We start from the raw sequence: 25,370 nt of genomic DNA, 5'->3' as shown, positions 1-25,370 counted from the left end.
TACAGGTGCTGCCATTACCTATGGAAGACATGAGAGTTGATACAGTCTACTCTTTGGATACTGAAATGAGGGACATTCTCCAGAAACCAGGTTTGATGGCCTATGAGAAAGCTGAAATGTTTACAGCAGCTCTTCCAAAGTACTTGTCCCATGAAAAGAGCATTCAGGAATGGGGGAAAATAACTCCTGCCTTTCCAGAAGAAAACAAGATAGAGGTAGAAAAGCCCCTGGAGATTCCTGAGAACTCCAACCTGTTCAAGAAGTGCTTGATAATGTGCATCCACAGTATCAGAAGAATGCACGAGTGCTCCTGGGTAAACTAGGGCAGGACAAGCATATTCCTTCTTGGGAAAACAAGGGAAGTTTTGTATACAAAGGAGATTGCATTAAGGGGTCCAGCCTGCTTGATTTAGTCCAGTTTAAACCTTGGGAAAGTTTAGACTGAATATTAGGAAGTATTTCTTCACAGGGTTGTTGGGAGTTGGAATGGGCTGCCCAGAGCAGGGGGGGAGTCCCCATCCCTGGGGGGGTTTAAGAGTCGGGTTGACCCAGTGCTGAGGGATCTGGGGGAGTTGGGAACGGTCAGGGTGAGGGTCATGGTTGGACTGGTGGAGCTTCAAGGGCTTTTCCAGCCTTGTTGATTTTGTGATTCTGTGAATGTGTCCTTCAGACCTGTGGCCCGCCTAGACTAAGAACACCTAGAGACTGGAATATTTTTATGAAAATCTGTGATGAAAGTGTCATCTTCTGTCATGGGTCGTACAAAACCCAGGGTTTCTAGGAACAAGTAAAAGTGACTGAGGAGGGCCGGGAAGCATCACACATAGGAAAAAGTGTGGTATGTGCAGGCCATGGAGGGGGAATGCTGCAATCACTTCCTTTGGAAAGCAATACCCGAAACACTGTGATTTTAAAAGGCCATGATGCTTTCAGGAAAGAGAGCACTGCTTGGAGGGTAACTACATGAGTCAAAAAACTGTATGGTTCCGATGTGCCAAGAAAAGTGCTAACTGGTGTTCTCCAGGCTGGTTATGTGGATGTGTATTCACCACCACACTCACTGGTCTTGGGGAAACATGGGCCCTAGGGAGCCAGTTGCTGGGCTTTTTCTTTTCCCCTAGAAATATTTCCCTGGTGTAGGGCTCTGCTGAGAAAAAACAAGACAGCTGGTCCATCTCAGACATTTATCTTAGATGACAGATAATTCTACCCCAGAAGCTGTCCCTGCTGCCATGTCCGTGTGTGCTGGCCATAGCCTACATACCAGGTGAAGTAAGGACTATGGACCACCTCCCATTCCCAATTCCTGCCAAAACGGTACTCTAAGTCTTGTTGCTCAGCACAGTTCCAGTCAAAGCAAGAGGAGCACTCTTCCCCAAGAGACTGTGGGACTGCTGACCTCCCTGGGGCCTCCTACATGCCCACAGTTTCTCACTTGAGGACAGCTCACATGATGTGCTCCAGGGTCAAGGAGGTATTTCTGATCAGAGATGCAGCAAGGCAACTCGCTACTGGCTGTGGAGTACCAAGGGTTGTCTTCACCTTCAAGAGCCAGCACCTGAAAGGCAACTCACTGAAGTGCATCCCACCCTCCAATGCCTCTAGGAGTGATGAAGGGTTCCCCTGTCCCCCAACTAATTCCTTCCTCAAAGCAATGACTCTTGTTGCAGATGGAAAGACCACCTGAGGGACACAGGTGGAGTTGTGGCAAATTTTGAATCTAAAGAGGGAAATGTGGTCACACCAAGTGGAGGTCCCCAGTACAGGGAGAAGCAGCCAAGACTGTTTCTCTTTTCCTGTCAATCTGTTCCATGAAAGGAGACAGGCTAGCACGTCACTCCAGGCTGGTTTCTGGGGTCCTCACAGCAGGCTTTGAGGGGAACACAAAACCACAGCAAAGAGAAGAGGGAAAAGGGTGAGTGGAAGACAGGAAAGGTAGACATTGGTCATGTTTTCAGAAAGCTGAGACTGGTTCCCTCCAGTATCCCCTTGCAGGGAAAGCCAGAAGTGGTCAGCTGCTCTTAAAACAATGAAATGAAGTTTAATCCTCCATCCAGTACCAAGTTTTGAGTTCCTGGGAGTCATTATCTGAGACCATTTTAAGAATCTTTAACAGGGGGGGAAACCTCTGCCACAGAAGCGTCTGGTAGCAGCTTGGCTGGTAGCCAAGGGCATTCTCAGCATCTCTACAGTGGGAGACCCTGGGGTCTGTGGGTGTCCCAGTGGTGGGAAGAGGCTGTTCCCGGTCAGCTGGCAGTGGAGTCCTCACCCCCCCAGCTAGAATCACCTGCTCTTCTGCACAGCCCCTGCTGGGCATTTGGGAGGTCAGGGGTTTCACATCTTCCCCTGGTGTCCTCAGCTCTCTGGGGACACTGCTATTTCTCCTGGGAATGGAAGTCTCTTCTGTTTGTCTCACATCTTCCCTATATTTCCCAATCTGCCTGGAAACAGCACCCCTCCCTCAAGTCCTCCAAAACAGATGAAGCCCATTATGCAGCAGCACAGGGGTTCTGATGTGTCTTGTTCTGCTGGGATAATCCACAGTGCAAGAGAGGAACTTGGCTCCAGTGCTATTGTTAGGTGCCACAAACCCAAAGATGACAAGGATGAAGGATCAGGAGGGAAGAGGATGAAGGATCAGTGGGTCACCCCCACTCCCTGAGAGCGCATGGGGCACCCAATGAAGTGCTGCACTGCCAGCGGTGGGCATGGGGCAGCTTGTGAAAGGGTGGGGGATGGGCAAGTGGTGTGTCCCACTCCCACACCCTTTCCAGTTCAGCTCCAAAGTGATCCCATGCACGAGTCATGGCAGAGATAACAAACTTCATTATGTTAACCTGTCCTGAGTAGGCACTGACCCACAGAACTCAGGGTTGTCGGAATCTGAACGTCATCCATGTTATCCTCTTTATAATTTTGTTATCTCCAATTAATAGTATTTTAATCAACACTCTGTGGAGCCAGAGTCCTGTTCTTACTGAGACTCTCTAGACCCATGCTGCACCCCTATCATTAAAAAAAGCAGAGTTACAAATTTCTCCTCCACCTCTCTGGGCATCCTGTGCCAGTGCTCCCTCACCATCACAGTGAAAAAGGGTTCCCTGGTGTTCAGAGAGAGCCTCCTGTGTTTCACTTGGTGCCCAGTGCCTCTTGTCCTGTCACAGGGCACCACGCAGAAGAGCCTGGCTCTGCCTTCTTCACACCCTCCCTCCCGATATTTGCACACAGTGATGAGAGCTCCCCGGAGACTTCTCTGTGCTGACCAGTCCCAGCTCTCTCAGCTGGGATCTCCATACGAGACTTGCTCCAGGCTCTTCATCATGGAAGAGGCCCCTTGTTGCTCTGTCTCCAGTATGACTGAGACATACGGTTCCCAGTGAAAACACACACACTTACACCCTGGAGTCACGCAACACTCACATTCGTTCATCCCCCAAACACCAGCACGGGCCCTCAGCCCATCTAATAGCCCTGCCTGGAGCCTGGGCCCTCTCACCCAGCACCTGGGGCTCCTCCTTCTCTCTGGCTAGGCCAGCCTGATGTTCACTAGCAAAACGATGTGTGAAATCTCCCACTGCCACCATCATCCCCACACTCTTGGGTCCCTCAAACCTTACCATGGCTTGGTAATATCAGCCTGTCTAGCAGCCATGAGCGGGCCCTGGGCTCCCTTACCCACCTCTGTCTCAGACTTTAGATACAGATTTCTGCCCACTCACTCAAATATGCTGCCAGTTCCACATACGCACCCATGACCATCAGGGTCATTTCTCAAAGAAGAATGAGAAACACGCTGAGGTCCCTCCAGTCACTCGTTCCTAGACCTGCCACGCGTACACGTGCAGTGTGGTCCCTGCAGTTGCTGACAGCAAGATGTATGACCCCTCGGCCAGGTTCTTCCTTCTCCAGTTGCTGGCACCCAGACCTTGCTCACACTCCAGTCCCTCCAGATGCTGGCGCAGAGGGTGATAGGCCCTGTGACCTGTGACCCTTCTCCAGGTGCTGGCACTTAGATCTTTCAGCACACAGCCTGGTGATTCAGCTACTGGCCCCCACGCCTGCAATCCCTATGGGCATTGGTTGGTTGTCCAGTTACTGACACCCAGCTCTCTCTTTCACACCAGTCTCTCCAGTTCCTGGCACTCAGAGCTTGCAGCACTGCTATTTGGGAAAGGGAGTGAAGTTACTTCAGTAGGATTGTTAAAAAAATGTTTCACAAGACAAGGGGGTCAATAGGGATCAGGCACAGGCATCATCCCAACATGTGCCCTGACTGAGCCCTGCTTCTGTGCTGTTGGCTCCTTTGTCCTTCCTCCTCTCTACCGACTCCCCTTGCTCCTCCCCAGTCCCCTCTTGCCCACCACCTTTGACCCTTCTCCTACAGAACTCTTGCCTGGTCCTGCAGGACCCCCCAAAAACATCCCAAATCCTCAGGTTCCTCTTGTCACTTACAAAGCTCAGCCTCAAGCACTTCAAAGCTTCCCCTGCAGTTCCCTGATGGCCCATCAATTAGAGGCTGAAGAGCTCTGGTCTCCCTCCTTGTCTCCCTCATCACTTCCTGAGGGACTGCTGTCATTGTGTGCCTTGATTATCACTTTCCCTTTGACTTGTTCTTCCCTTTGAAAGGGAAGGGGGCTTCATCAGAGAGCTTTAGTCAACCTGTTGCTCTCAAATTCCACTCTCAGCCCTGACTGTATCTTCTAGTGAAGTTCCTCAGGTGTGTGAGTTCCTCAATAAGCTGAAAGGCTCCTGTCCCCATTGAAAATTTGGTTTCTTGAGTCAAGGCTCTGGGGGAAATCGCATGGCAATTCTGGGGAGTCCCTAGAGCTGAAAGAGACCTGAAAAGCAGGGGAACAGCTCAAGGGGTTGAAGAGAACATCTTGTCTGGTGTCTGGCTGAGGGGCCTTTGTCACATGTTGAGGCTTTAAATGATCACCAGATCCAGGGCTAGGAGGACATCTTCCCTCCTTTGGCTTTTCTTTCCAGGAGGTAAAGCCACAGGAGCATTTATGTCTCCTACCAAGAGCCCCCTCCTCCTATAATGCTCATTGGTGGAAGCTGAGGAAGAGTAAGAGCTGGACAAGCAGATGGGATGCTTCTCCTGAATATTCACAGCTGTGTCCTGCTCACTTTCAGCAGCTCAGGATTGTTCCTGAATCTGCTGTGGCAATGCACCCTCGTGGCAAGGAAGGCCAACAGCAGCCTGGGCTGCAGTAGGAAGAGCATCACCAGCAGGACAAGGGGCCTGATCCTTCCTCTCTACTCAGCGCTGCTGCGGCCACCTCTGGAGTGCTGGGTCCAGTTCTGGGCTCCCCAGTACAAGAAAGAGAGCTGAATGAGCCCAGCAAAATGGTGCAGGGACTGGAGCATCTTTCCTATGAGGACAGGCTGAGCGGGCTGGCAGTGTTCAGCCTGGAGAAGAGAAGGCTCGAGGGGGATCTTGGCAGTGTCTGTAAATACCTGATGGGAGGGAATGAAGAAGAGACTCTTCTCAGCAGTGCCCACTGACAGGAGCAGAGGTAGTGCACACCAGTTTAAAAACCCAACCTAACACGGTCCTGGGCAACCTGCTCTATCTGACCCAGCTTGAACAGGGGCTGCATGACCACAACCAGCCCAACCAGCCCCCAGCATAGGAGGAGTGTCTACGGTGGACTTCTGCTGCCATCCCGCACCTAGCCAGTGACAGGGGCCTGCACCCACCTCTCTCAGGGTTGGAGACAGGCCCCTTTGCAGCCCCTGATGTGCTCCTTGCCCCTCGGTAGCATTTGAAGGGAGATAGAACCAGGAACAGCCACAGGCACCTGGAAGGGGGTGTCTAACTCCCTGTCCCCTTCTCTGAGGCCACAGCTTCAAGGCAAACATGTCCGGGAATAGCACATGCTGTGACCACCCCTACCCCGAGTCAGACACATCACTCTCTCTGGTAGGAGGACATCCAGCACAACCCTCTCCTTCACGGGCAGCTTGTTCACATCCCTTCGGGCGTCACAATCATCCCCTTTACCTGGGGATGTCTGCCCCTAGAGGGTGAGAAGAGAGTATCAACTTACAGCTGTATTTCTGCCTACAGGAAGATTGTACTTCTTATGGGATACAATGTAAAAGCATTTAGGGATTGTCCAAGACATTAGATGCTTAGGGGAAGGAGCAGAGAGAAGCAGAGAAAAGGATCAAGGCAGTCTGTCCTGCAGCAAGCATGGGAAGACAGATGGAGTCAGGGATGAGAGAGACAGATTGAGTGTGACCACGGGGCTGATCCATGTGCTGCCTTGGCCAAGCCTGTTGCTCTGCCTTGTTTATCCCCCTGCCAGTAATTCCCTGCAAACACAAAGTCCAGCTGGGACAGGCAGCAGGGCTGATGCTTCAATCTGTGCCTCGGAAACTCGGACCATGGGCTTTGAAGAGCTGTGTCAGCTCCTCAAGACACAGGATTCCCTGGAGACTGGCTGGAACCCACAGGCTTTTCCCAGAGGCCTCATTTCAGGTCTTACTAAGCTCAGACTTTCAGCTGCTTGGGGCAACTCAGCACATCTCTTCCTGACTCGCTCCTCAGCAGGAGCCTGGCATCCCTTGAGGCTGTGGTCAGTGTGTCCAGTCTGAGTTTTTACACTGTCTACTGGGCTTCAAGTCCAAAGCTTTTGAAACCTGTCAAAGAAGCTCTTAGTCTCAAAACAGAGCCACTGTTTGGAACAATTGAAGGGGCCTCTAACCGCGACATCCCGTTCTCCTGTTGCCATGGAGCCTGAACTCCTGACTCAAAGCGATGACTCTGTAACGTGAGCAGAAACATTCTGAAAGGTCCATGAAGCCTTTAGCTGAAGGATGCAATATTTCATTCAGTAAAGAAATGTGAAATGCCTTGTGGCTGTTCTTTCCTAAAGAGAGATTTGCATTAGCAACTCAGCCCTGGAGTGCCGGTGGGGACGGGGCAGATGGAATCTCCTGCTCGGGGTTCCCTGGGCTGTCCTCGGGGGGAAAGCCCGGAGCCCGAGGAGGGGCCCTGGATGTTCCGTGTGAGCCGAGGGCTGCCCGGCTGCCCGTGGGCAGGAGGAGCTCTGCTGCACCGGGAACCTCCTGGGTGCACTGGTTTCTTCCCCGCCCCGTGGCTAACTGCCTCCGTGGGACGTGCCGGGAGGCTGTTGGCGGTACGAACAGCCTCGGGGGGAGCCCTTGGGGCACGTGGCCGGGAAGGGCAAAAGCTCCGGGACTCTGTCCCCCGGGCGAGGCGTTTGTGAGCCGGAGCTGGGCGGCCCTTAGAGCCCGGCCCGAGGACGCCCCGTCGGGCAGCACAGCCTGAGCCCGTGGGGAGGCAGCAAGAGAGCCTGGGGGAAAGGCCGCCCTGCCCTGCCTGCCTCGGCCAGCCCGGCTCCCTCTCCCCGGGCAGCGCTGCCCGAGCGCGGCTCTTCGGTGCCCTCAGGAGCACAGACCCGCCGCGGCCGTCAATGAGAAGAGGTGCTGAGGCCAGGCCTTGGCTCCGGGGGGGGCCGGTGGTGCCGGTGGCGGTGGCGGGGCCGGGCGGGCGGGGGAAGCGGCCCGGGGCCCGGGGCCGGGCGGGGCCGGGCGGGGCGAGGCGGCCCCGGCGGGCGGAGCGGCAGCGCCCCCTGGCGGGCCCGCCCGGGGCTGTCCCCCCGCCCCCGCCGGCCCCGCCCGGCCCCGCCCGCGGCGGTTCGTGCCCGGCCGCAGCCCCGGCTCCTCTCCCCGTGTCTCCCAGCGCGCAGTAATACACCGCCGCGTCCCCGCGCCGGGGCCGGGCGAGCCACAGGGCGCTGGACCGGCGGTCTGCCGCCACCGACAGCCGCCCCGGCGGGGCCTGCAGCTCCTTGGAGCCCTGAAAAGCGCTCATGAGGAATGCGGGGCCTCGGCCCGGGAGCTGACGGTACCAGAGGATGTAGTCGTAAGACTGGATGTTGGGGTGGGAGCAGCTGATGGCGACGCCGGTGCCCTCGCTGGTCTCTGCCGACGGCTCCTGCTGCACCTGGGCTCTGCCCGCAGCCACTGCCGAGGAGAAAAGAAGAATCACTTTGCTTCAGCTGAACGTGTCGTGCAGCGGGAGAGGGGAGAAGGGGACACTTCACAGATGGTGGGGGTGTGATCTGAGAACACAGGATGGAGAGACAGTTTCTCGGAGAGTGGTGGTTTGGGGACAGGAATGTATGAGGGAGGTTTGGAAGGACAGTCCGAGTGAGGAAGAGGAGAAGGGGCTGAGGAACAGAGATTGGCTGGGAGAGAAGGAGAGATGCATGCATGCATGGATGGATGGATGGATGGATAGATGAATAGATGGATGCAGAAGCAGAGTAACACAGGAGAGAGGCAAAGTGAGCAGAAATGACCTCGTTGGGGGCAGAAGAGTGGACAGAGAAGGGAATAAGGTTCAGGAGGAGCCGGAGGGCCAGAGGCGAGCCCCGCTCCCTCACCCGACCCAGCCCCTGTCCCAGCCCCGCGCACCCAGGAGCACCGCGGCCAGCCCCGCCAGCCCTGCGCCCCGGCCCCGCCGCATCCCGCCGCTCCGCCGCCCGCGCCTCGCTGCCCCCCGCCAGCCCCGGCTCTCTGCTCCGGCCGCGGCGCCTCCTCTCCGCCGCCTCCGCTCCTCTCCGCCGCCGCCAGCTCCGCCCCGGGGCTGAGCCCTGCGCCGGCGCCGCTCGGGCTCTCGCCCGGGCTCCGAGCGCTCCGCGGCTCTGCACCGGCACCGCTTTGGCTCCCGGGAATCCCACTCTCTCCCTCCTCCGCCAAGGGCTCCCCGGCAAGAAGAAGCCTGCCCAGCGCCAGCTGCAGCCTGGGGCAGCACCAGGGCCTTGGCCCAGCACATGGAGCCGCTTCCCAGAGCTGGCCCCGAGCTCAGCGCCTGCAAACAGCAGCCACTCACCTCCTGCCCGGGGCAGGGAGGAGGCTGAGAGCCTCCCTTCAGCTGCCCCTCTGCAGGCCGAGCACAATGCCTCCGAGCTGCTCTGGAGCACAGGGGATGGCAGGCCCAGGGTGACATGGGCGTGCAGGGTTCAGGGAGGGCAGGGGACAGGGGGAAGCACAGAGGCCCCGTGGACCTGAGCAGGGACCTGCAGAGCTTGTCTGGATCAACCCCGCCTGGAACAGTTCCCGTTAGTTCAGGCCGCTCCGGGGTGGAGACTGCAGAATCTCCCAGGGAAATCCATTCCAGTTCTCGTTCTTTCTTTTAGCCTCTTGCTCATCTAGAAATCTCCCTGTTCCAGAATCCTCGACTCCTGTCACAGAGCACCTCCACAGTCTAGTCCGTCTTCTCTCCTTCCTCTGAAATCTTTTTTCCTGGATCTGCTGGGAACAATTTGTCTGACAGAGATCAGTGTCTGCCTGTTGCCTGTGGTTGGCTGTCATCCCCCAACTTGCAGGAAATTCTGACCTTCCCACTACTTGCAATGTTTCTGAAAGACTGTAGTATTGATCGTCCTGATGATCCCTGAGAAAGCCCATCAGTAATTGTCTGCCAGCTGGGATTTGCACCACTCGTCACAACTCTTTGAGCCTGGCAGTCCAGGCAATATTCCACCCACATTATCATTCTCTCACTGAACACTTTTCTCACAAATTTCATCTTAAATTAAGTGTGAGAGAGGCATTCATGTTCTTGCTGAACTCTAGGTACACACCTCCCCTGCCCCCCCCTTATTCCACAGTGCCTGTTCCCTCCTGAGCCACCAGCAAGTTTTCCCTCAGCTACAGCAGAGCCTCAGCCCAGCAGCAGCTCCACGGAGAGGGGACTCAGCCCTGGCTGAGCTCTCCCAGCAGAGCTCCCTGGCACTGATCTCACCGAGGTCACTCAAGGGAAGAGGGAAGCCTTGGCTGCCCTGTGTCCAAGCTGGTCCTGAGCCCAGGCAGACAAATATTCAGGGGGGGAGATGGGCTTAGAGCATTGACCCACTGTAGACAGCCCTTGTTGGCAAGAGAGTCTCCCCTGGACAGCCCTGTGGGACAGCAGCAGGCTTTGGGGGATGTGGTGTCAAACCTAAGGCACTTTCCCTTGTGGTCCCTGTGGGCTGAAGTCCAAGGCAGCCATCATTTCTTTGGCTTTCCTTGTGAGAGCCACAGGGTCTGTCACTTCCCCTCAGAGCACAGTGATATCAGGCTCTGTGTGCCTTTCATTTATCTCTTTGGTTCAAGGTCTCAGGTCCTGCCTGACGCAGCACCTGACCTATGATCTGCACAGGTACATTGTGATATGTCCTGCTGCAGACAGCACCAACACTGCCCGGGAAGCAGATCCCCTCAGGGATGGCCAGCACATGGCCAGCAGGATTCCTCAGCCTTTCTCCTTGCCCAGAAAGCAATCCCCATCCCTCTGATCTCTCTAGAGCTGGGGAGAGCAGCCGTGTCCTGGCCGGGAGAGGCAGGGAGGGGGCACTGCCAGCCATGCTGAGGCACTGCCAGGGTTGTTACACTGAATTAAACTAAGGGCCCAAGCTGGAGTGAAACCATCCTTGTAGTGGCCTGACATTGGCAGCAGCGGAGCGTGAGCTTTGGAGGGGCAGGAAAAGGAGGGCTCAGGAGCCAGGGGCTGCACTTCAGAGCCTCTTCCCTGGACACATCTCTAGCAGGCTGGTGCCATCACCGTTCAGCTGCACTCAGGCTCCTTCTGACCCCGGGAACCTGCTGCTCTGTGGTGCTCATGGACTGAGCAGAGGAGAGTGTCCCTGCCATGAGCAGCACATTCCCTCGTGATGAAGGACACACAAGGACACACACACACACACACACAGGCTTCTGCACACTGACATGGAATTATACACAACTCTGTGCTCCCACATGCATCCACACAAACCCATCTGCTTACAAGTAAGCACAAGGAAAGTACATACATGGGGACAAAAGGGACCATGGAATCTGCTGAGTATTCCAGGACACTGGGCAGTGTCAGGCAGGATGGGGTCAAACCCCAGCAGCACAACACCTACACCTGGGGAGGCAACAACAAGTGACCACGGAGGTGAGCTGAAGATGGAGGCATGGAAAGGCAATGACATGGCGCTATCTCATGCACGGGATCCCACGGCATCCGTCTGAGGAGGGATGGAGCTTCTTCCTGAGTACAGCAAACATTTCAAAGAGCTGTACCCACCCGAGCGACCCAGGCTGACATCACTTTTCTGCTCTGGAAACATCCAACAATTGAGCTGAGTCTTCTGCCAGCACTGCTGCATTCCTGCCCTAGAAATCCTGGGGCCTTTCATCCCAGCGCTCAGAACAAGCCCTCACTGGGCAATGGGCATGGCACAGACCTGGCAATGAAAAGGAGCAGTGCAGGAAAGGAAAGCACAGCCCATATCATTAGCTGCGATGGTTTGCATTCAAGATGAGCTTGTCAGAAAATGGTGACCTCTGCAAAGGGTGCCTCTGGTCCTGCGGCAGTGAAGGGCAGGTATAAAAGGCAGCCCAAGTCCCTGCTCTCTCATGCCCTTCTCTTGGCTCCTTCTGCTTGGGAACCAGGTGAGTCTGAAGCCCCTTCTCCTCCTCTTCCATAGGGAGATCTGCACTTGGGAGACCTCCCAGCTGATATTGCTCTGTCCTGTCCTGGGGTCTGGATCTTCTTGTCATGACAGAGAGAAGTGGGGACCAGGTTTTCTTACAGAGAGGGTGGATGTGGCCGAGGATGTTTTCGGTTTACGAATTAAGACAGAGCTTCATTAGGCCAGACTGCTCTCTGTAGAGCAACGAAGACTGTGTGGGTCCTGGCAGAGTTTCCATCTCCCCACTCATCAGTGGCCTTGGCTCCTTGGTGACAGGGTAACCAGGCAGGTGCTCACCCACCCTTGTGCTCTGCTTCCTCCCTGCTTCTACCCAGGTGCACCTCCACCCTCAGAGACATGTCCTGCTACGACCAGTGCCTGCCATGCCGGCCCTGCGGCCCGACCCCGCTGGCCAACAGCTGCAATGAGCCCTGTGTCAGGCAGTGCCAGGACTCCACCGTTGTCATCGAGCCCTCCCCCGTGGTGGTGACCCTGCCCGGCCCCATCCTCAGCTCCTTCCCACAGAACACCGCTGTGGGCTCCTCCACCTCCGCTGCCGTTGGCCGCATCCTCAGCTGTGACGGAGTGCCCATCAACTCTGGGGGCTTTGACCTCTCCTGCATTACCAGCCGCTACTGTGGCAGAAGGTGCCCCCCCTGCTAAAGGGGCTGGCAAAGCCCCATGGACACACCTTGAGGAACTCAGAACATGGTGCTGGGCAGAGGATCAACTTTTGGATCTTGTTTTCAGGATAGTTGAATGGTTTTGCCTTTCTTTCCATTTTCTTTGTTTGCTGCCTCTCCCCTCACACACCCCAGCACCAGCTGGGTAAGGTCCATCTATCTCCTCTCCCTCCCTGGGACAGGCAGACAGACATCACGCAGGAACTTCTCTACGGCCAAGGACTGCAGGGTCTCAGCTGCCCCTGGGGCTTTCTGTGCTGCTGACCTCCACTTGGAGGGACTTTGTTTCCTTCTTTTGACCCATTAAAGTTCTGCTGCATTCAGGCCTGGCCTCCATGTGGTCCTTCCCTCTGTGGACACTGCCCAAGCTGCCAAAGGAGAAGGGTGTTGCTCTGGGTGGAAGGGGGTGAGGGCACAGGGAGACCTTGCCTTGTTGTGTCTCTGTGCACAAACGCCCAGAAAGGCAGGAGGCTCTGAGGGGTCAGCAGCCCCATCAGCTCCTCAGCAAGAGCCTTCCTCTTGCTATGGCTGGAGCCGCGCTGGCTTGTGCAGGGGCTTGGCTTTGGGCTCTGAAAGGTGATTTGCTTTGCACAATGGCAAGAGTGGTAAAGGAGGGAACAGCCCTTGGGATGGCCCAGAGCTGCTACTCCACCTTCCTCTGCCCTCCACCACTCAGTCTAGGCCCACGGCCAGCACACCTGCACGGGACTAGCAGGGAAAAGTCGCCCATGCTGCTGAACGTCTTGAGGCTGGACATGGGAGCTACACCTGTGGGAGCTGCGGGTAGTCAGCACAGAAATGGGGACAGTGAAACAGAGTATTTCTGAGGGGATCTAATTGCTCTGAGACAGAGTGTGCAGGAGAACTTGAAGATCGGTGAGGACAAGGGTGCTGGGTGCACTTCCCAAGAGAGCTGTGGGTAGGTGCAGAGCTCTTGTCCGCTTCATTGGTCCATCCAGAGAGTTTCTCCTCAGGAATTGCTGCCGTTCTGGTGAGGGAGGATTTTCTTGTAAGTCTCATCCCTTCCAATCAGTGGAAATGTGTCTCAGCAGCCACTACTCTCTCATATGCTGTTTCCTATATGAACCTCCAGATGCGTTGACAGAAGTGTCCAAGTGGAAGAATGGAAATCCCCACACCCCTGTCCTTCATCGAGAGGGCATTACAGCTCATGAAGCACAGCTTAGAATAACTGAAGGCCAAAAGGTCTATCACAGTGTTTCACTTGCATGCCTGATAACATTTTTCTATAGTCATGCTGCTAATAACCATCATCATCATCATCCCATAGACCTCCTGTGCTACCACACTAAACCTTGTGACAAGCAGAACGTCCCTCAGGTCCTTGGCAATGATGATCCTGCCTGCAATTGTCCTTGTAGAAGAGGGAGGGAAGGCATTGTTCCTGACAGATGAGTAAGGCCTTTGGCCAAAGCACTGCCAAAGTGCTGCTGCTGACTCCTGGCATGAGCCCTGGTTTGCCGACCCAACTAAAGAGCTCTTGGAAATGTAGGAAAAGGGCACAGGATCCATGCAGGCGTTACACTTCAGCCTAAGGGCATTTGTGCCAGAGGTTAAGTTTTATTTGTGGTGATTTCAACCATTGGCTGGCTGAGCAGGAGCTTATTCCTGTGCTGTATACTTTGATTTACACCCTACGAAACAGGGATGTGAAAGCTGCTGGTATTTGTTCACTGCCAGCACTGGCCAGGCTGTGGTGTTTGACAGCTGAAATGATGATGAGATCTGTTTCCATTTGAATTAAACACTCTAAAAGCCTGACTGACCCGAATGGGGTAATGCGTGTGTGGATGGGACGTGGACAGTGCCCTGTGCCCTGGCAAGGGGTCATCACATTGTACTGTGCTGTGGGAGTGACTGAGAACTGCTGTGGGTTGCCCTGGGAGGTCACTGATCTTCCCTCCTCCAAAATCACCTGGACACGGTTCTGGGCAACTGGCTCTAGGTGGCCGTGTTTGATCAGGGCCCTTGGACCAAATGACACCCAGAGGTCCCTTCTGACCTCAACTGTTCTGTGATTCTCTCATTCTGGGAGAGCAGCTGATGTAGAGCAGCTCAGGGTTCCCAGCATCTGCAGGGATTTAAGGTACCTATATTATCCTCTCCTTCTTTGCAGCTTTCGCACTAATTAATGACATTCTAAGGAATGTTTGGAAGAGGCTGAGTGCCTCTCTTACTGGAAACAGACACTCTCATTTCTGGTTCCCCAGCCCCAGTGTCTGCAGTCTGTGGGGAGTCTGGCTTGTCCCAGGGACACCACTCTCTGCTGCTGTGTGAATACACCACTGAGGCACCATTTCCTTTCCACAACAGGGGCCAGTCCCCCACTCTTGCATCTCCCTTCATGAAGTCACTAAGAATAGCTGAGAGCATCTAAGGCTCTAAGAATTTTCTCACTTGTGATGTGGGGATTCTTTGTGGCTGCAGCAATATGGATGTGCTCTAGTTATTACCTATATCCCTGACACACAGACCCTGGACACAGAAAGGCTCAATGCCTGGAAAAGCCATGACAGCTTCGTCTCTGACTTTTCTAGGGAGAAAACACCTGAATAAAGCCCAGTCAAACCCCTGATCTCCCTAAAGCTGATGGCAATGGCAGGAACTGATTCACTGCCTTCACTCCAGGGCCTGAAGGACTTGCCTAGGACTTGTCTTGGCAAGAGGCTGAGAACTGGCATTGAACTTCCTGGTTGTCAGAGCTGTGTGTGCATGTTCATGCTCACATACATGTTCTTCTGGCTGTGCTCACGTGTCCATTTGCACATACGTGTGTCTGTGTGCCTGGGGCAATGCACAGGCAAGCAGGAGTGTGCACAAATATTGGCTGCAAGTGTGTTTGTGCACATCTGTTGATGAGGGCGTATGTGTTTTATCACATGCACGTGCCTTCATGCAGCTGAGCACGGACGGGTGTGACAATGGTCTGCAGAGATGTAAGTGTGTGGGCACAGGGTTGTGTAGGTGTGTGCTTTTATGCGTGCACAGCGCTGTGCATGAACGTGCAAGTGTATCTGCACAGCCATGGGTGCAGGAGGATGCATATATGTCAGCATGTGTGTGGAATATCTGTGTGTACATGTTGGTTTGGGGGGTGGCTGTGCCTGTGCCTGCTCGTGGGCTCCTTTGGAAACCTGTGTGCACACACCTCTTTCTAAGTGCTCAGATATGACACATGTCTCTGTGTGTGCATGCCTGTGTGTGTGCGTACCTCGGTGCGGGTATAGGTGTGCGTGTGTGTGCACACGTGAGCGTATGTCAGTGGTCTTGCTAAAATCCAGGTACAGCTGAGCCAGTGCCCCTCCCCTTCCCCACAGAGCCAGTCACCTCCTCACAGAGAGAAATTAGGTCGCTCAGGCATGTTTTGGCCTCAGCCAACTCATGTGAGCTGCTTCCAAGCCCATCTTGAGTCTTTCATGACCTCAGGAACGGCTTCTGAGAGCATTTGCTCCATCTCCATTCCAGGGACTGTCCTGTCAACTCCCTGAACACCTTTGGATGCCTCCCAAGTGAGACCATGAACTTGTGTATGTCATGATGAGAGTAAGAGCTCCTTAGTTCTTTCTTCTTCTATTGTGGGTGCTGCTTCATTCCCAGAGAGTCTGTGGGAAGGTTCAGGGATGTGGTGGGCCTGAGGAGAATCCATATCTGCAAAAACTGAGGAGAAACAGGCATTGAGTGCATCAGGTTTTTCTTTGTCATTTGTCACCAAGTACTCTTCCTCACTGAGCAATGAGGCTCATCTACTCAGCCTTCCTTTTGCTGCCAATAGGCTCAGAGCTCCCTTTATTTATTCCCTTCACCTCCCTCAAAGTGTGCACTGCATATGAATTTTCTCTTTTCTTGACTCACCTTTTTACATGTTGTAGAGACCATCCTTGTGCTCTGAGGAGGCTGTCTTAAAGGTTAGCCCCCACTCTGTGGACCTTCTGTGCTCCAGGGCAGTTTCCCATGGCATCCAGCCAAGCAGGAACGTCCCTGATGAGACTAAGCCGTGCTCTTCTCCAGTCAGGGGCGCTCATCCTCCTGTTTGTCCTGTCAGTCCTCTGGGCATCCTGAGCTCCTGGTCACTGCAGGCAAACCTGCCCTTGGACTTTATGTCATTCAACAGTTCTTCCTCATTTGTGAGTAGCAGGTCTAAGACATTCTCTCCCATAGTCCGGTCATGGAATTCCTGCATCTGTTCCCCCGTGCATACCTCTTCTACCCTTGTGACATCCCTGCTCTTCAGTCTGTGGTGACCTCCCCCTCCATACCTACTTTAAACTCCTCCTTCCCAGTTTTGCAGGCATTTGGAAAGACACTCTTGCCTCCCCTTGCCACGCACATTCCACTCCTGACAAGTGTCTTCATTCTTCCAAGAAGGTTGTCTGGGGACAGAAGCCAAAGCTGTGCAGTGCTGCTGCAGCCTCCTGCTGCCATGCCCGTGGCCCAAATGAGCTCTTCCACATGAGGGAGAGGGAGTCTCTTGTGACTTCTCTGCCATGCTTTACATCTCACTCATTAAAAATGCATCTCACTCGTAGAAAATATAGGTAATTAGGGGTTCTGAGTCAGATGGAAGAAGATCCCCTCAGGGGATATGTCCTTCCAGCCCTGTGGGACCAACTCAGATTCCAGCACATCCTTGTGTGGAGGCTCTTTCTGCCCAGACTCACTTACCAGCAGAATTCATAGACTCACAGAATCATAGAAGAGTTTGTGTTGGAAGGGACCTTGAAAGACCATCTAGTGCAAGCCTCCTGCCATGGGTAGGGACAACTCCCACTAGATCAGGTTGCTCAGAGACCCATCTAACCTGACCTTGAACACTTCCTATTACGGGGCTTCCTCAACTTCTCGTCAAACTTTACCAGTGTCTCAAAACCCTCCTCAGAAAAGTTTTCTTCCTTATGACTGATCTATATCTACTTTGTTTTCAGTGTAAAGCCATTGTCTCTTTATTACTACAGACCCTTTGAAAACATCTTTCTCTGTCTGTCTTATAAGCCCCCTTTAAGAATTGAAAGGCCTCAAGAAGCTCTCCCCAGAACTGTCTCCTCTCCAGGCTGAACAATCCCACCTCACTCAGGCTTTCCTCATAGGAGAGGTTTTCCATCCCTCTCATCATTTTCATGGCCTCCTCTTTCCCATAATCACAGAAGAGACATCAGCTCACACACAGGAATTATCCCACCCCAAAGCAGATGTGCACGGCAAATGGAACAACTCCTCTTTCTGGAGACACTGACCCTGCCCTTGACCCACGGTGGCCTCTGAACTCCCCAGACAGCAGAAGCTCACAGCAGGGCCAGCCTGCCTGGTCACATCTCCATGGCTTGCTTCATCATGTGATCAGGTGTGAACCCACAGTCTGTCCTGCCAGCGCCTACAAGCCCCTCCATCCCATGCCTAAAGCCCACGTCCATGTCCACGGTACTCCGGGACAGACAGAGAGCAGGGAAAGGGCTTTTGTGGGGTGAATGGGCTCAAGCTGGGCTCATTGCTCTCATCAGTTTTTCCTCAAGCTGGACATATTATTCTCATCGGTTGCATCTCCTGCTCTCACCAAGCACAGATCAGTCTTCCCTCAGCCACACGGAACTTTTGGAAACAAAATTTGGAGAAGATTACTCTGTCCAGTCCAAAACCTGTGTGGACAGTATAAACGTTTCTCTTTGGGATTTTGAGTCTTCTCAAGTAACTCTAGATGAATAAAGGTCTAAATCTGTGAGTGAGTGTTTGTGTGTCTCTGTGTGCTGTCTAATCCAGCTGTTTAGTCTACCTTGATTGTCCTTTATTGGACTCTTCCAGGATGTGAGGTGAGTCCTCTGCTCAGGCTGAGGTCTTGCTACCAAAATGCTTGGGCCTCTCATCCTGTCATGCAAAGCTGCCTTCACTGGGGAATGTATTTGGCATCAAGCAGGAAATGAAAAGACAGTGATTCTGGAAGCTGAAACACAGCCCATAGCATTAGGTGGGATGTTTTGCATTCAGGATGAGCTTGTCAGATAATAACCACCTCTACAAGGGATGCCTCTGTCAGCCTGGGGCAGTAAAGGTCCAGCATAAAAGCCAGCAGAGCTCCTCGCTCTCTCATCCACTTCTCTTGCCTCCTTCTCCTTGAGAACCAGGTGAGTCTGAGGTCCCTTCTCCCTCTCTGCTTTCTCACAAAGGAGGTCTCACTTCAGTGAACCTGCCAGCTGAGACCGGCTTTGTTCCATACCAGATCTTGGGGCTGCTTGTCATGGGAGAGGGGAGTGGGTAGAGTTCAGCTTGGAGGGATTCTGGAACGGTACTGAGGTGGCTTCTGTACTCAGGGGTAGAGAGTAGCCACACAGGAGCTGCTGGCTCTTTTTGGTCCATGGTAGGATGAGTCCAAGAAACCCTCATACATCTCTGCACAGACTCTACCTCTGGGCTCTGCATGTTCTTTGGATCCCTCATGGTGTGGTGACAAGCTGCTCCTCACATCCCTTTGGTTTTTGCTTCCTCCCTGACCACTTTCCCAGGTGCAACTTCTGTCCCAAGACATGTCCTGCTGTGACCAGTGCCAGCCCTGTGAGCCCTGCTGCCGGCCCTGCGGCCCGACCCCGCTGGCCAACAGCTGCAATGAGCCCTGTGTCAGGCAGTGCCAGAACTCCACCGTGGCCATCCAGCCCTCCCCCCTGGTGGTGACCCTGCCCGGCCCCATCCTCAGCTCCTTCCCACAGAACACCGCTGTGGGCTCCTCCACCTCCGCTGCCGTTGGCAGCATCCTCAGCTGTGACGGAGTGCCCATCAACTCTGGGGGCTTTGACCTCTCCTGCATTACCAGCCGCTACTGTGGCAGAAGGTGCCCCCCTTGCTAAAGCCACTGGTGACAGCCCGCACAAGGACCCCAGGAACCCAGAAGCTCGTGCTGGACTGAGGACAGAGCTCCTGGCCAGTGATTTCAGGGAGGCTGAGCATCCTTCCAAGGGAGGGCAGCTGTGCCTCTCTGGTAACATGGCCAAAGTCTAACTCCTTGCCTTCTACTCCCTCCAATCTCTTTCTTCTCTTCTGTTCTTCTGACCTTTAAGACCTCCAACGCCAATCTGGGGAATCTGCTGGCCTGTCTCCCTCCATGCTGATGAATCCCTTCTGGGATCTCCACCGTGGCCGATGGGCTCAGACATGTGGCAGCTGCTGGTGCTCTCCCTGATCTGGTCACCTCCAAGTGAACTCATTTCCCTCTTCAGAGTCATTAAAGCTTTCTGCATCTCAGCCTCTGCCTCCATATAATCCTTTTATTGGTGGACATTGTATCGAGTTGTTGAGGAAGAAAGGCTTTGTCTTGATTGTTGGGGGAACAGGTGTAGGCCCAGGCAGATGCTTCCTCATGCCCAGAGGAAGGGGAGGATGGGACACATGGCAGTGGGGCCCTCTCAGGCACAGTGTCTTGGAGCTGAGGAAGACATCCCTGGCTGCTCCACAGCCAGTGGCATTAGGCATTGGCCTTCTGTCATCTGTGCTCAGACAGAAGCCCTTGGCCTCAGAGCATGTCCTGCAGAAAGGGAATGTGACTAGTGCTGTCCCCTAGAGAGGAGACCAACGCTGCTGGAGGCTCCGAGAGTTCAGTAGCTCACCAGTTTGTGCAGAAGGGATTTTTCTCTTTCTTTAGTGCTGGGAAAAGAAGTTCAGTTAAAAGTTGTCTGCAAATATGCAGGAGTGGGGATGATGTGAGAAAGAAAACCTTTAAAACAGCTGCAGAACTTCTCTTCATCTTCCGACCTGTTCCCAGAGCAAGGATAGCAAGTACAGGTCGTCTCTACACCCTCCATCCCCCAAAGGGATCACTGCACAGACCAGCAGTTACACTGTTCAAAGCGTTAAGCTGACCCTAAGGCTGATGTTGAAATCAGCCTGTCCAGCCCTCACACCAGAGCCCTCCTGTCACTCACACACCCCCGGCTCCCACCAAACAGGGCACCCCAAGGACAGCAGCCAGTGCCCAAGCCCCCATGGTCCATCTATGGTGCCTGAGTTTTCCCCAGGCATGAGACAGCCATCCCCAAGGTCTTCTCCTGGCAGGCCCATGAGGTAGGGCATGAGAAGGGCTCCAAGGACCAGCAGAGTCCAGCAAGTTCTGAGCCTGTGCAATTGATGGAAAACACCAGAATATTTCATCACTCAAGTTAGGCTGGAGTGGAGAAGTACCTGATGAAAGTTAATTATCCTGGTAACTATAAACAGCAACCCTAAGTGAGAGCCCTTTAGCTCTCCTGGACTGCAGAGAGCATGTGGCCATGGGTTGGGACACCTCTTGGGTATCAACTCCTGGAGGTGCCATCTGCTGTTAGAGCCTACAAAGGGCCAGGGCAAAGTCTACCCCCCAAGTCTCAATTATCGCTGCTGAGGAATGCCAATGCATTTTGCGTATTTCCTCTAAACTCAAGAGGGAAATTTTAACTGTGGCCCAGCTTCTCTTTCACCCAGTCACTCTATCTGCCCATGTATTTGGGCATACACCGTTATTTTCACAAGTGTAGATACCTATATATTCCACTGGATCCAGATAGTCTGTCTGTGTGCTTGTACACGTTGGGTTTATGAATATACACACATATATATTAGAGTACCTTATAGTAAGTTGGTGTGAATCTTGAAATTTTGGAATCTGTAGTTAAGTCGTTATTCTAATCATAATGTATTTTACTGAATTATTTTGTAAATCCTTAAACTGGTTAATGGTTAAGTTCTGGTGGTCATTGATAATTATTGATTTGCTGCTAAATCCTTACCGTGTTAATATTTCCATCTGTGACAGTCTCCTGGTCACTGCAGGCAAGGTCACCCGTGAACTTTACGTCATCCTTTACATACCTTCCTCTTTTGTGAGTAGTAGGTCCAAGAGAACCTCTCCTGTAGTCCACTCATGGTTTGCCTGCATCAAAATTTTGCCTTCTATATGCCCCAGACATGTCCTGTTTCACTTGTGCCCAGCCATTTTGTCCTGGCAGCAGATATGGAGCTGGAAATAATCATCCAGGGGTAACAGGGACTGTGACTGCTTGAAGAAGGCTGACAGCCTGTCCCAAAGGGTAGGCCCAGGGGACAGGGTCTGGAGCTCTGGCTATCACCAGTGTTGGGAGATCACACATGTGACTACGTGAAGCCTGGGGAGGGGCTGTCTGTAAAGCAGAGGGCTGTGCTGGGTGTCATCCCCACCCAGCAGAGTGAGGGGCAGTGCTTGTCCCTGCAGGGGGAGTTTCTGCAGCAGCTGCTCTTCATATAGATGTTTCCCTTGAGGAGCCACTTCTGTGCCCAGGGAGAAAAGGACAGAAAACCTCTTTAGGGGAAGAGAGCGGTGCTGCAGGCACAGATTGTTCAGTTGTGACTGAGCAGACACAGGACACGGGGTACCAGATGTGCCACTTCATAATCCCGCATGGGCAGAAGCGAACAACTTGCTTCCACTGCAATGTTTAATGTCTCCAGAGATTCCTTGGAATGATGATCCAGTTGGGTAGATGAGCCACCTACTGATAGGAGGCTAAGCCTGGGGCTGTGTCCCCGGAGAGAACAGGATGGTGCATGCTGGCAGATACCTGGGTCCAGCTTTTCTTTGTCTGTGTTCTTTGTCTCTGTTCCAAACCCCCATGATCTTTAAGGTCCCTTCCAACTCAGATGGTTCTGGGATTCTATGATTCAATGATAAATAGTGGTCAAGATGAACAAATCGCTAATATATAAATGCAATGGCTCAAGTGTGTGCTCTCTGGTAGAATATTGGACAATGAAGCATCCCACACATATGCAGTAAGAAGACAATGCCCTCAGTTCATAGAGAAAGGGAATATTAAAGTTTCTGTTTCCATAAATGTATGGAATGAACAGAAAACATTACAGCACAGGATCTTGTCCTGCATACCCCTTGGTGCCCAGGGGAAGCAGAGGTGCCAGGGGAGAGCTGAGGGCCCCTTCCCCCAAGCTCAGCCTTGCACACACACAGCCCCTCCCTCCCCTGGGTTCTTGCCCAGCCAAGGAACCTCCCTGCACCAGGGTGTCTTGCAGAGCACAGAGGTACAAGGCGCTGTCAGAGACCTCGACTTCCTCCAGCTGCAGGACGCTGTATTTCCCTGTGGTGTTCAGCAACGTGGTGAGACGGCCGCTCTGCCTGGGGCCAGCTGCTGCCTGATACGAGAGCAGCTGGGGAGCTTGGCCTTTCCTCTGCTGGTACCAGAGCAAGCCTCTGAAGTCAGAGACCTGGTATGTGCAGTTGGTCTGGAAGGTGTCTCTGTGCTTCACTGTGACTTGTCCTTCTTGCTGGGTGACTGTGGTCTGCCCCTTGGTACCTGGAAGAAAGGGAAGGTCAGTGTCTCTGCAGGGAGGTGCTCTGGGGAGCAAACCAGAATTGGATGCAAAACCCTTAAGAAGAAGGCTCCCTCTCCTTCGACCAGCATGGACCATGAGAAGAGTTGGGCTGTGTCCCTGCTCCTCTTCCCTTCTCTTTGTCCTGCTGCACAGAGTAGCAGGGAACAGCCTGTTATGGTTGATCTTTGTGTGCTGGACCAGCACCCCTCCAGCAGGTCGAGGGGTCCAGGGAGATACTGAAAAAGATTCATCCTGCTTCCCCATCCCTGTCATTGTGGAGGGCTCCTAGCTCCCTGAGTACATGCAGTGCTGAGCCCAGTGTTGTAAAGACAGGTTATGTTGACCATCAGCAGGAGACTGGAGGTCATGGCAGGTGTGTGCCAGCCAAGAGGCAGAATGGGACACCCCACTGATGTCAGTGGATTGAGGGCTCATAACTCCATATAGCAGCATTGAAAGGGTAAAATTTTGGAGTGCAGAGAGAGCTGAGATTGACAGCAAGTAGAGAGATGCATAAAAGTTTAATTGAAATGGAGAGAAAAACAGATGAAAGGGTCTGATATTTCTCTTCTCTCTATTCTCTTCTCAGTACCAACAGTAAGAGCATCTGGAGACAAAATTTCTTGTTATGCAAGAGTAGTTCCCCACATCATCCTGTTAAGACTTCTGAGGGTTTCCACAGTAGAAGTATTTGTTTCTAGAAAGCCAAGACTTACCCAGCAGTTGCCCCAGGAAGGCCGTGAGGATGAGATATCCGAGGTGCATGTCGAGACCAACCTGCCCATTTGCTGAGTGAGAGAGTCAGAAAAGCACCTCCCAGCCCCGAGATAACAGAGCTGCCGGAAACGGCTCTGTTGGGGGAGCAAAGGAAGAAGTGGGGAGGGAAACGATCTGTCCTTCCTGTGCCTGAAATGCTCCTTCTGGGTTTCTCCCTCCTCCAGCAGCAACACCTGTGGCTCCCTCAGCCAAGGGCCTTCTCAGCATCTCCACAGTGAGGGGCCCTGGGGGATCTGGCTGTGCCAGTGGTGGGAAGAGGGAATCCATTTCCCCGCAAGCAGTGGCCCATAGTAACCACTAGAGAATATTTCATGGAGAAGTTAGGCACCTGCATTTTCAAATTCCTAGTAGGCATTTGCCCTGTTCCAGAATGTGTCCACAGCCCTTTGTATTATCGCTGTGCTCAAAGAACAGTTTGACTCCATCTGGCCCTGCATCTTCCAGTCAGGTGTTAGAAGCATCAGAAAGTTCTTCTCTTTGGAAGGCTGAAGAAGGCCAGTTCTCTCAGCATCCCCTCACGTCTCGTGTTACAGAAACACAGAATTGGTACATTTGGAAGGGACCTCTGGAGCTCAGAGGGTCTACACACCACCACAGGAAGAGTGACCTAGAGCTGGTTGCAAAGGACCATGTCCAGAGGGATTTGGAAGACCTCCAAGGATGGAGACTGCTCCACCTCTCTGGGCATCCTGTGCCAGTGCTCCCTCACCATCACAGTGAAAAAGGGTTCCCTGGTGTTCCTGTTTGAGTGACCTCTGGGGAAGTTCCTCGGGGGAGTGAGTTCCTCAAGATGCTGAAAGGCCCCTGTCCGCAGAGAAAACCGGGTCACTTGAGTCATGGCTCTGGGGGGAAACCCCAAGGTGAGCTCAGTCTTTGAAGTGTGTCCCTGCAGCACCTGCAGCAGCACTAAGCCATGGCATTCACTTTCCAGGACACCCGTGATGGGGCAAACGTGAAGGAAAAGGGAAAGGCTGGCCAAATGAGCCATCAGTCTCAGAGGTAAGGTGGTGTAAATAAGCACTTGGGTCATGTGAAATGTCATTCTGGAATGAATTACTTTGCACCCCCATATTACAAATTATTTCTTGTTTGCTTCCCCAGATGTCCTGCATTTCCTGCAAGACCCTGAAACCTCTCTCACAGCTCTTTGGGAACATCCCAGCATGAGGACAGACCTGGATTCCACCTCCAGGTGGGATCCAAATCTTATCATTCTTAGCCCATCCAGGTGGAAAGGGGACTTCTCATATCTCTTCCAGTACCTAACAGAGACACTTGTCTACAGGTCCCTCACGCTCTTTGCCTCCTCCTCTTTCCCTCCGGCCCATCTCTCCTTTAGACATTTCAGCCACCCACTGTCTTCCACAAAGCCTGAAATTTCGCCTCCGGCGGCCTCACTGCCAACAGCCGCTGCCATGGCCTACTGAGCTGACCCCACTCCAGTAATTAGGACATGTTGGCCGGCCACCATGGCTGCTTTGTTCAGCTCCCCCCACAGCTTCCCCACTGCAGGACAAGCTATTTGCTTACCAGGACAGACTGACTTAAACAAGAGACGTGTGTACAGAGGGACCCACTAGATCCCAGAAATGCACATCCCAATACTGCAGCCACCAGCAGTTTTCTGTTGGGCAGAGAACTCACAGGGACTCAGGGACTCCCCCAGCCTACTGCTGCTGAGTGCCCTCAGCTGGAGGAGAGGCCCAAAAAGCAGGGGGAGAACTCAAGGGGTTGAACAGAGAAAAGATTCAGTCCAGTGCCTGGCTGAAGGCTCTTTGTCACAAGTTGAGGCTTTCACTGATCCCCAGATCCAGGGCTAGGAGGACATTTGCCTTCCTTGGGTTTCTTTTGGCAAGGAGGTAACTCCACAGGAGCTGTCATGTCTCCTACCAAGAGTCCCCTTCTCCAAGAGGGGTCACTGGTGGACATTGAGGGAAGAGCAAGATTTGGACAAGTAGCTGGGACACTTCTCCTGAATAATCGCTGCTATGTCCAGCCCCTTTCAGCAGCTCAGGATTGTTCCTGAATCTGCTGTGGCAATGCACCCCCGTGGCAAGGAAGGCCAACAGCAGCCTGGGCTGCAGTAGGAAGAGCATCA

The 25,370-nt window shown here is 53.5% G+C and overlaps 2 protein-coding genes and 1 pseudogene across 2 annotated transcripts in view; 2 read left to right on the top strand and 1 right to left on the bottom strand.

Moving 5' to 3' along the window:
* Nucleotides 1-8,503, bottom strand: part of LOC141970164 (M1-specific T cell receptor alpha chain-like) — a 293,745-nt gene extending 285,242 nt beyond the window's left edge. The window contains exons 1-2 of the mRNA XM_074926568.1: nucleotides 8,452-8,503; nucleotides 7,705-7,998 (exon numbers count right to left, since the gene is read on the bottom strand). Of these exons, the coding sequence (XP_074782669.1) occupies nucleotides 7,705-7,998; nucleotides 8,452-8,503 (346 nt within the window). The remainder of the gene's footprint in view (nucleotides 1-7,704; nucleotides 7,999-8,451) is intronic.
* A 2,820-nt stretch (nucleotides 8,504-11,323) lies between these two features.
* Nucleotides 11,324-19,011, top strand: LOC141970165 (feather keratin Cos1-2-like; annotated as a pseudogene).
* LOC141970172 (feather keratin Cos1-1/Cos1-3/Cos2-1-like) lies at nucleotides 11,685-12,140 on the top strand. Its single transcript, XM_074926570.1, has 2 exons — nucleotides 11,685-11,707; nucleotides 11,831-12,140. The coding sequence occupies exon 2, from the start codon at nucleotides 11,835-11,837 to the stop codon at nucleotides 12,138-12,140; it is 306 nt and encodes a 101-aa protein (XP_074782671.1). The 5' UTR covers nucleotides 11,685-11,707; nucleotides 11,831-11,834.
* Nucleotides 19,012-25,370: the final 6,359 nt, after the last annotated feature.

The sequence above is a fragment of the Athene noctua genome, chromosome 25, assembly GCF_965140245.1.
Source record: "Athene noctua chromosome 25, bAthNoc1.hap1.1, whole genome shotgun sequence".
Lineage (NCBI taxonomy): Eukaryota > Metazoa > Chordata > Aves > Strigiformes > Strigidae > Athene > Athene noctua.
Note: the sequence above shows the minus strand (reverse complement) of the source record. Positions and strands in the feature narration are given on the sequence as shown.

Coding starts and splice junctions, on each gene's coding strand:
- LOC141970172 (XM_074926570.1), top strand. CDS start 11,835: ATGTCCTGCTACGACCAGTGCCTGCCATGCCGGCCCTGCGGCCCGACC.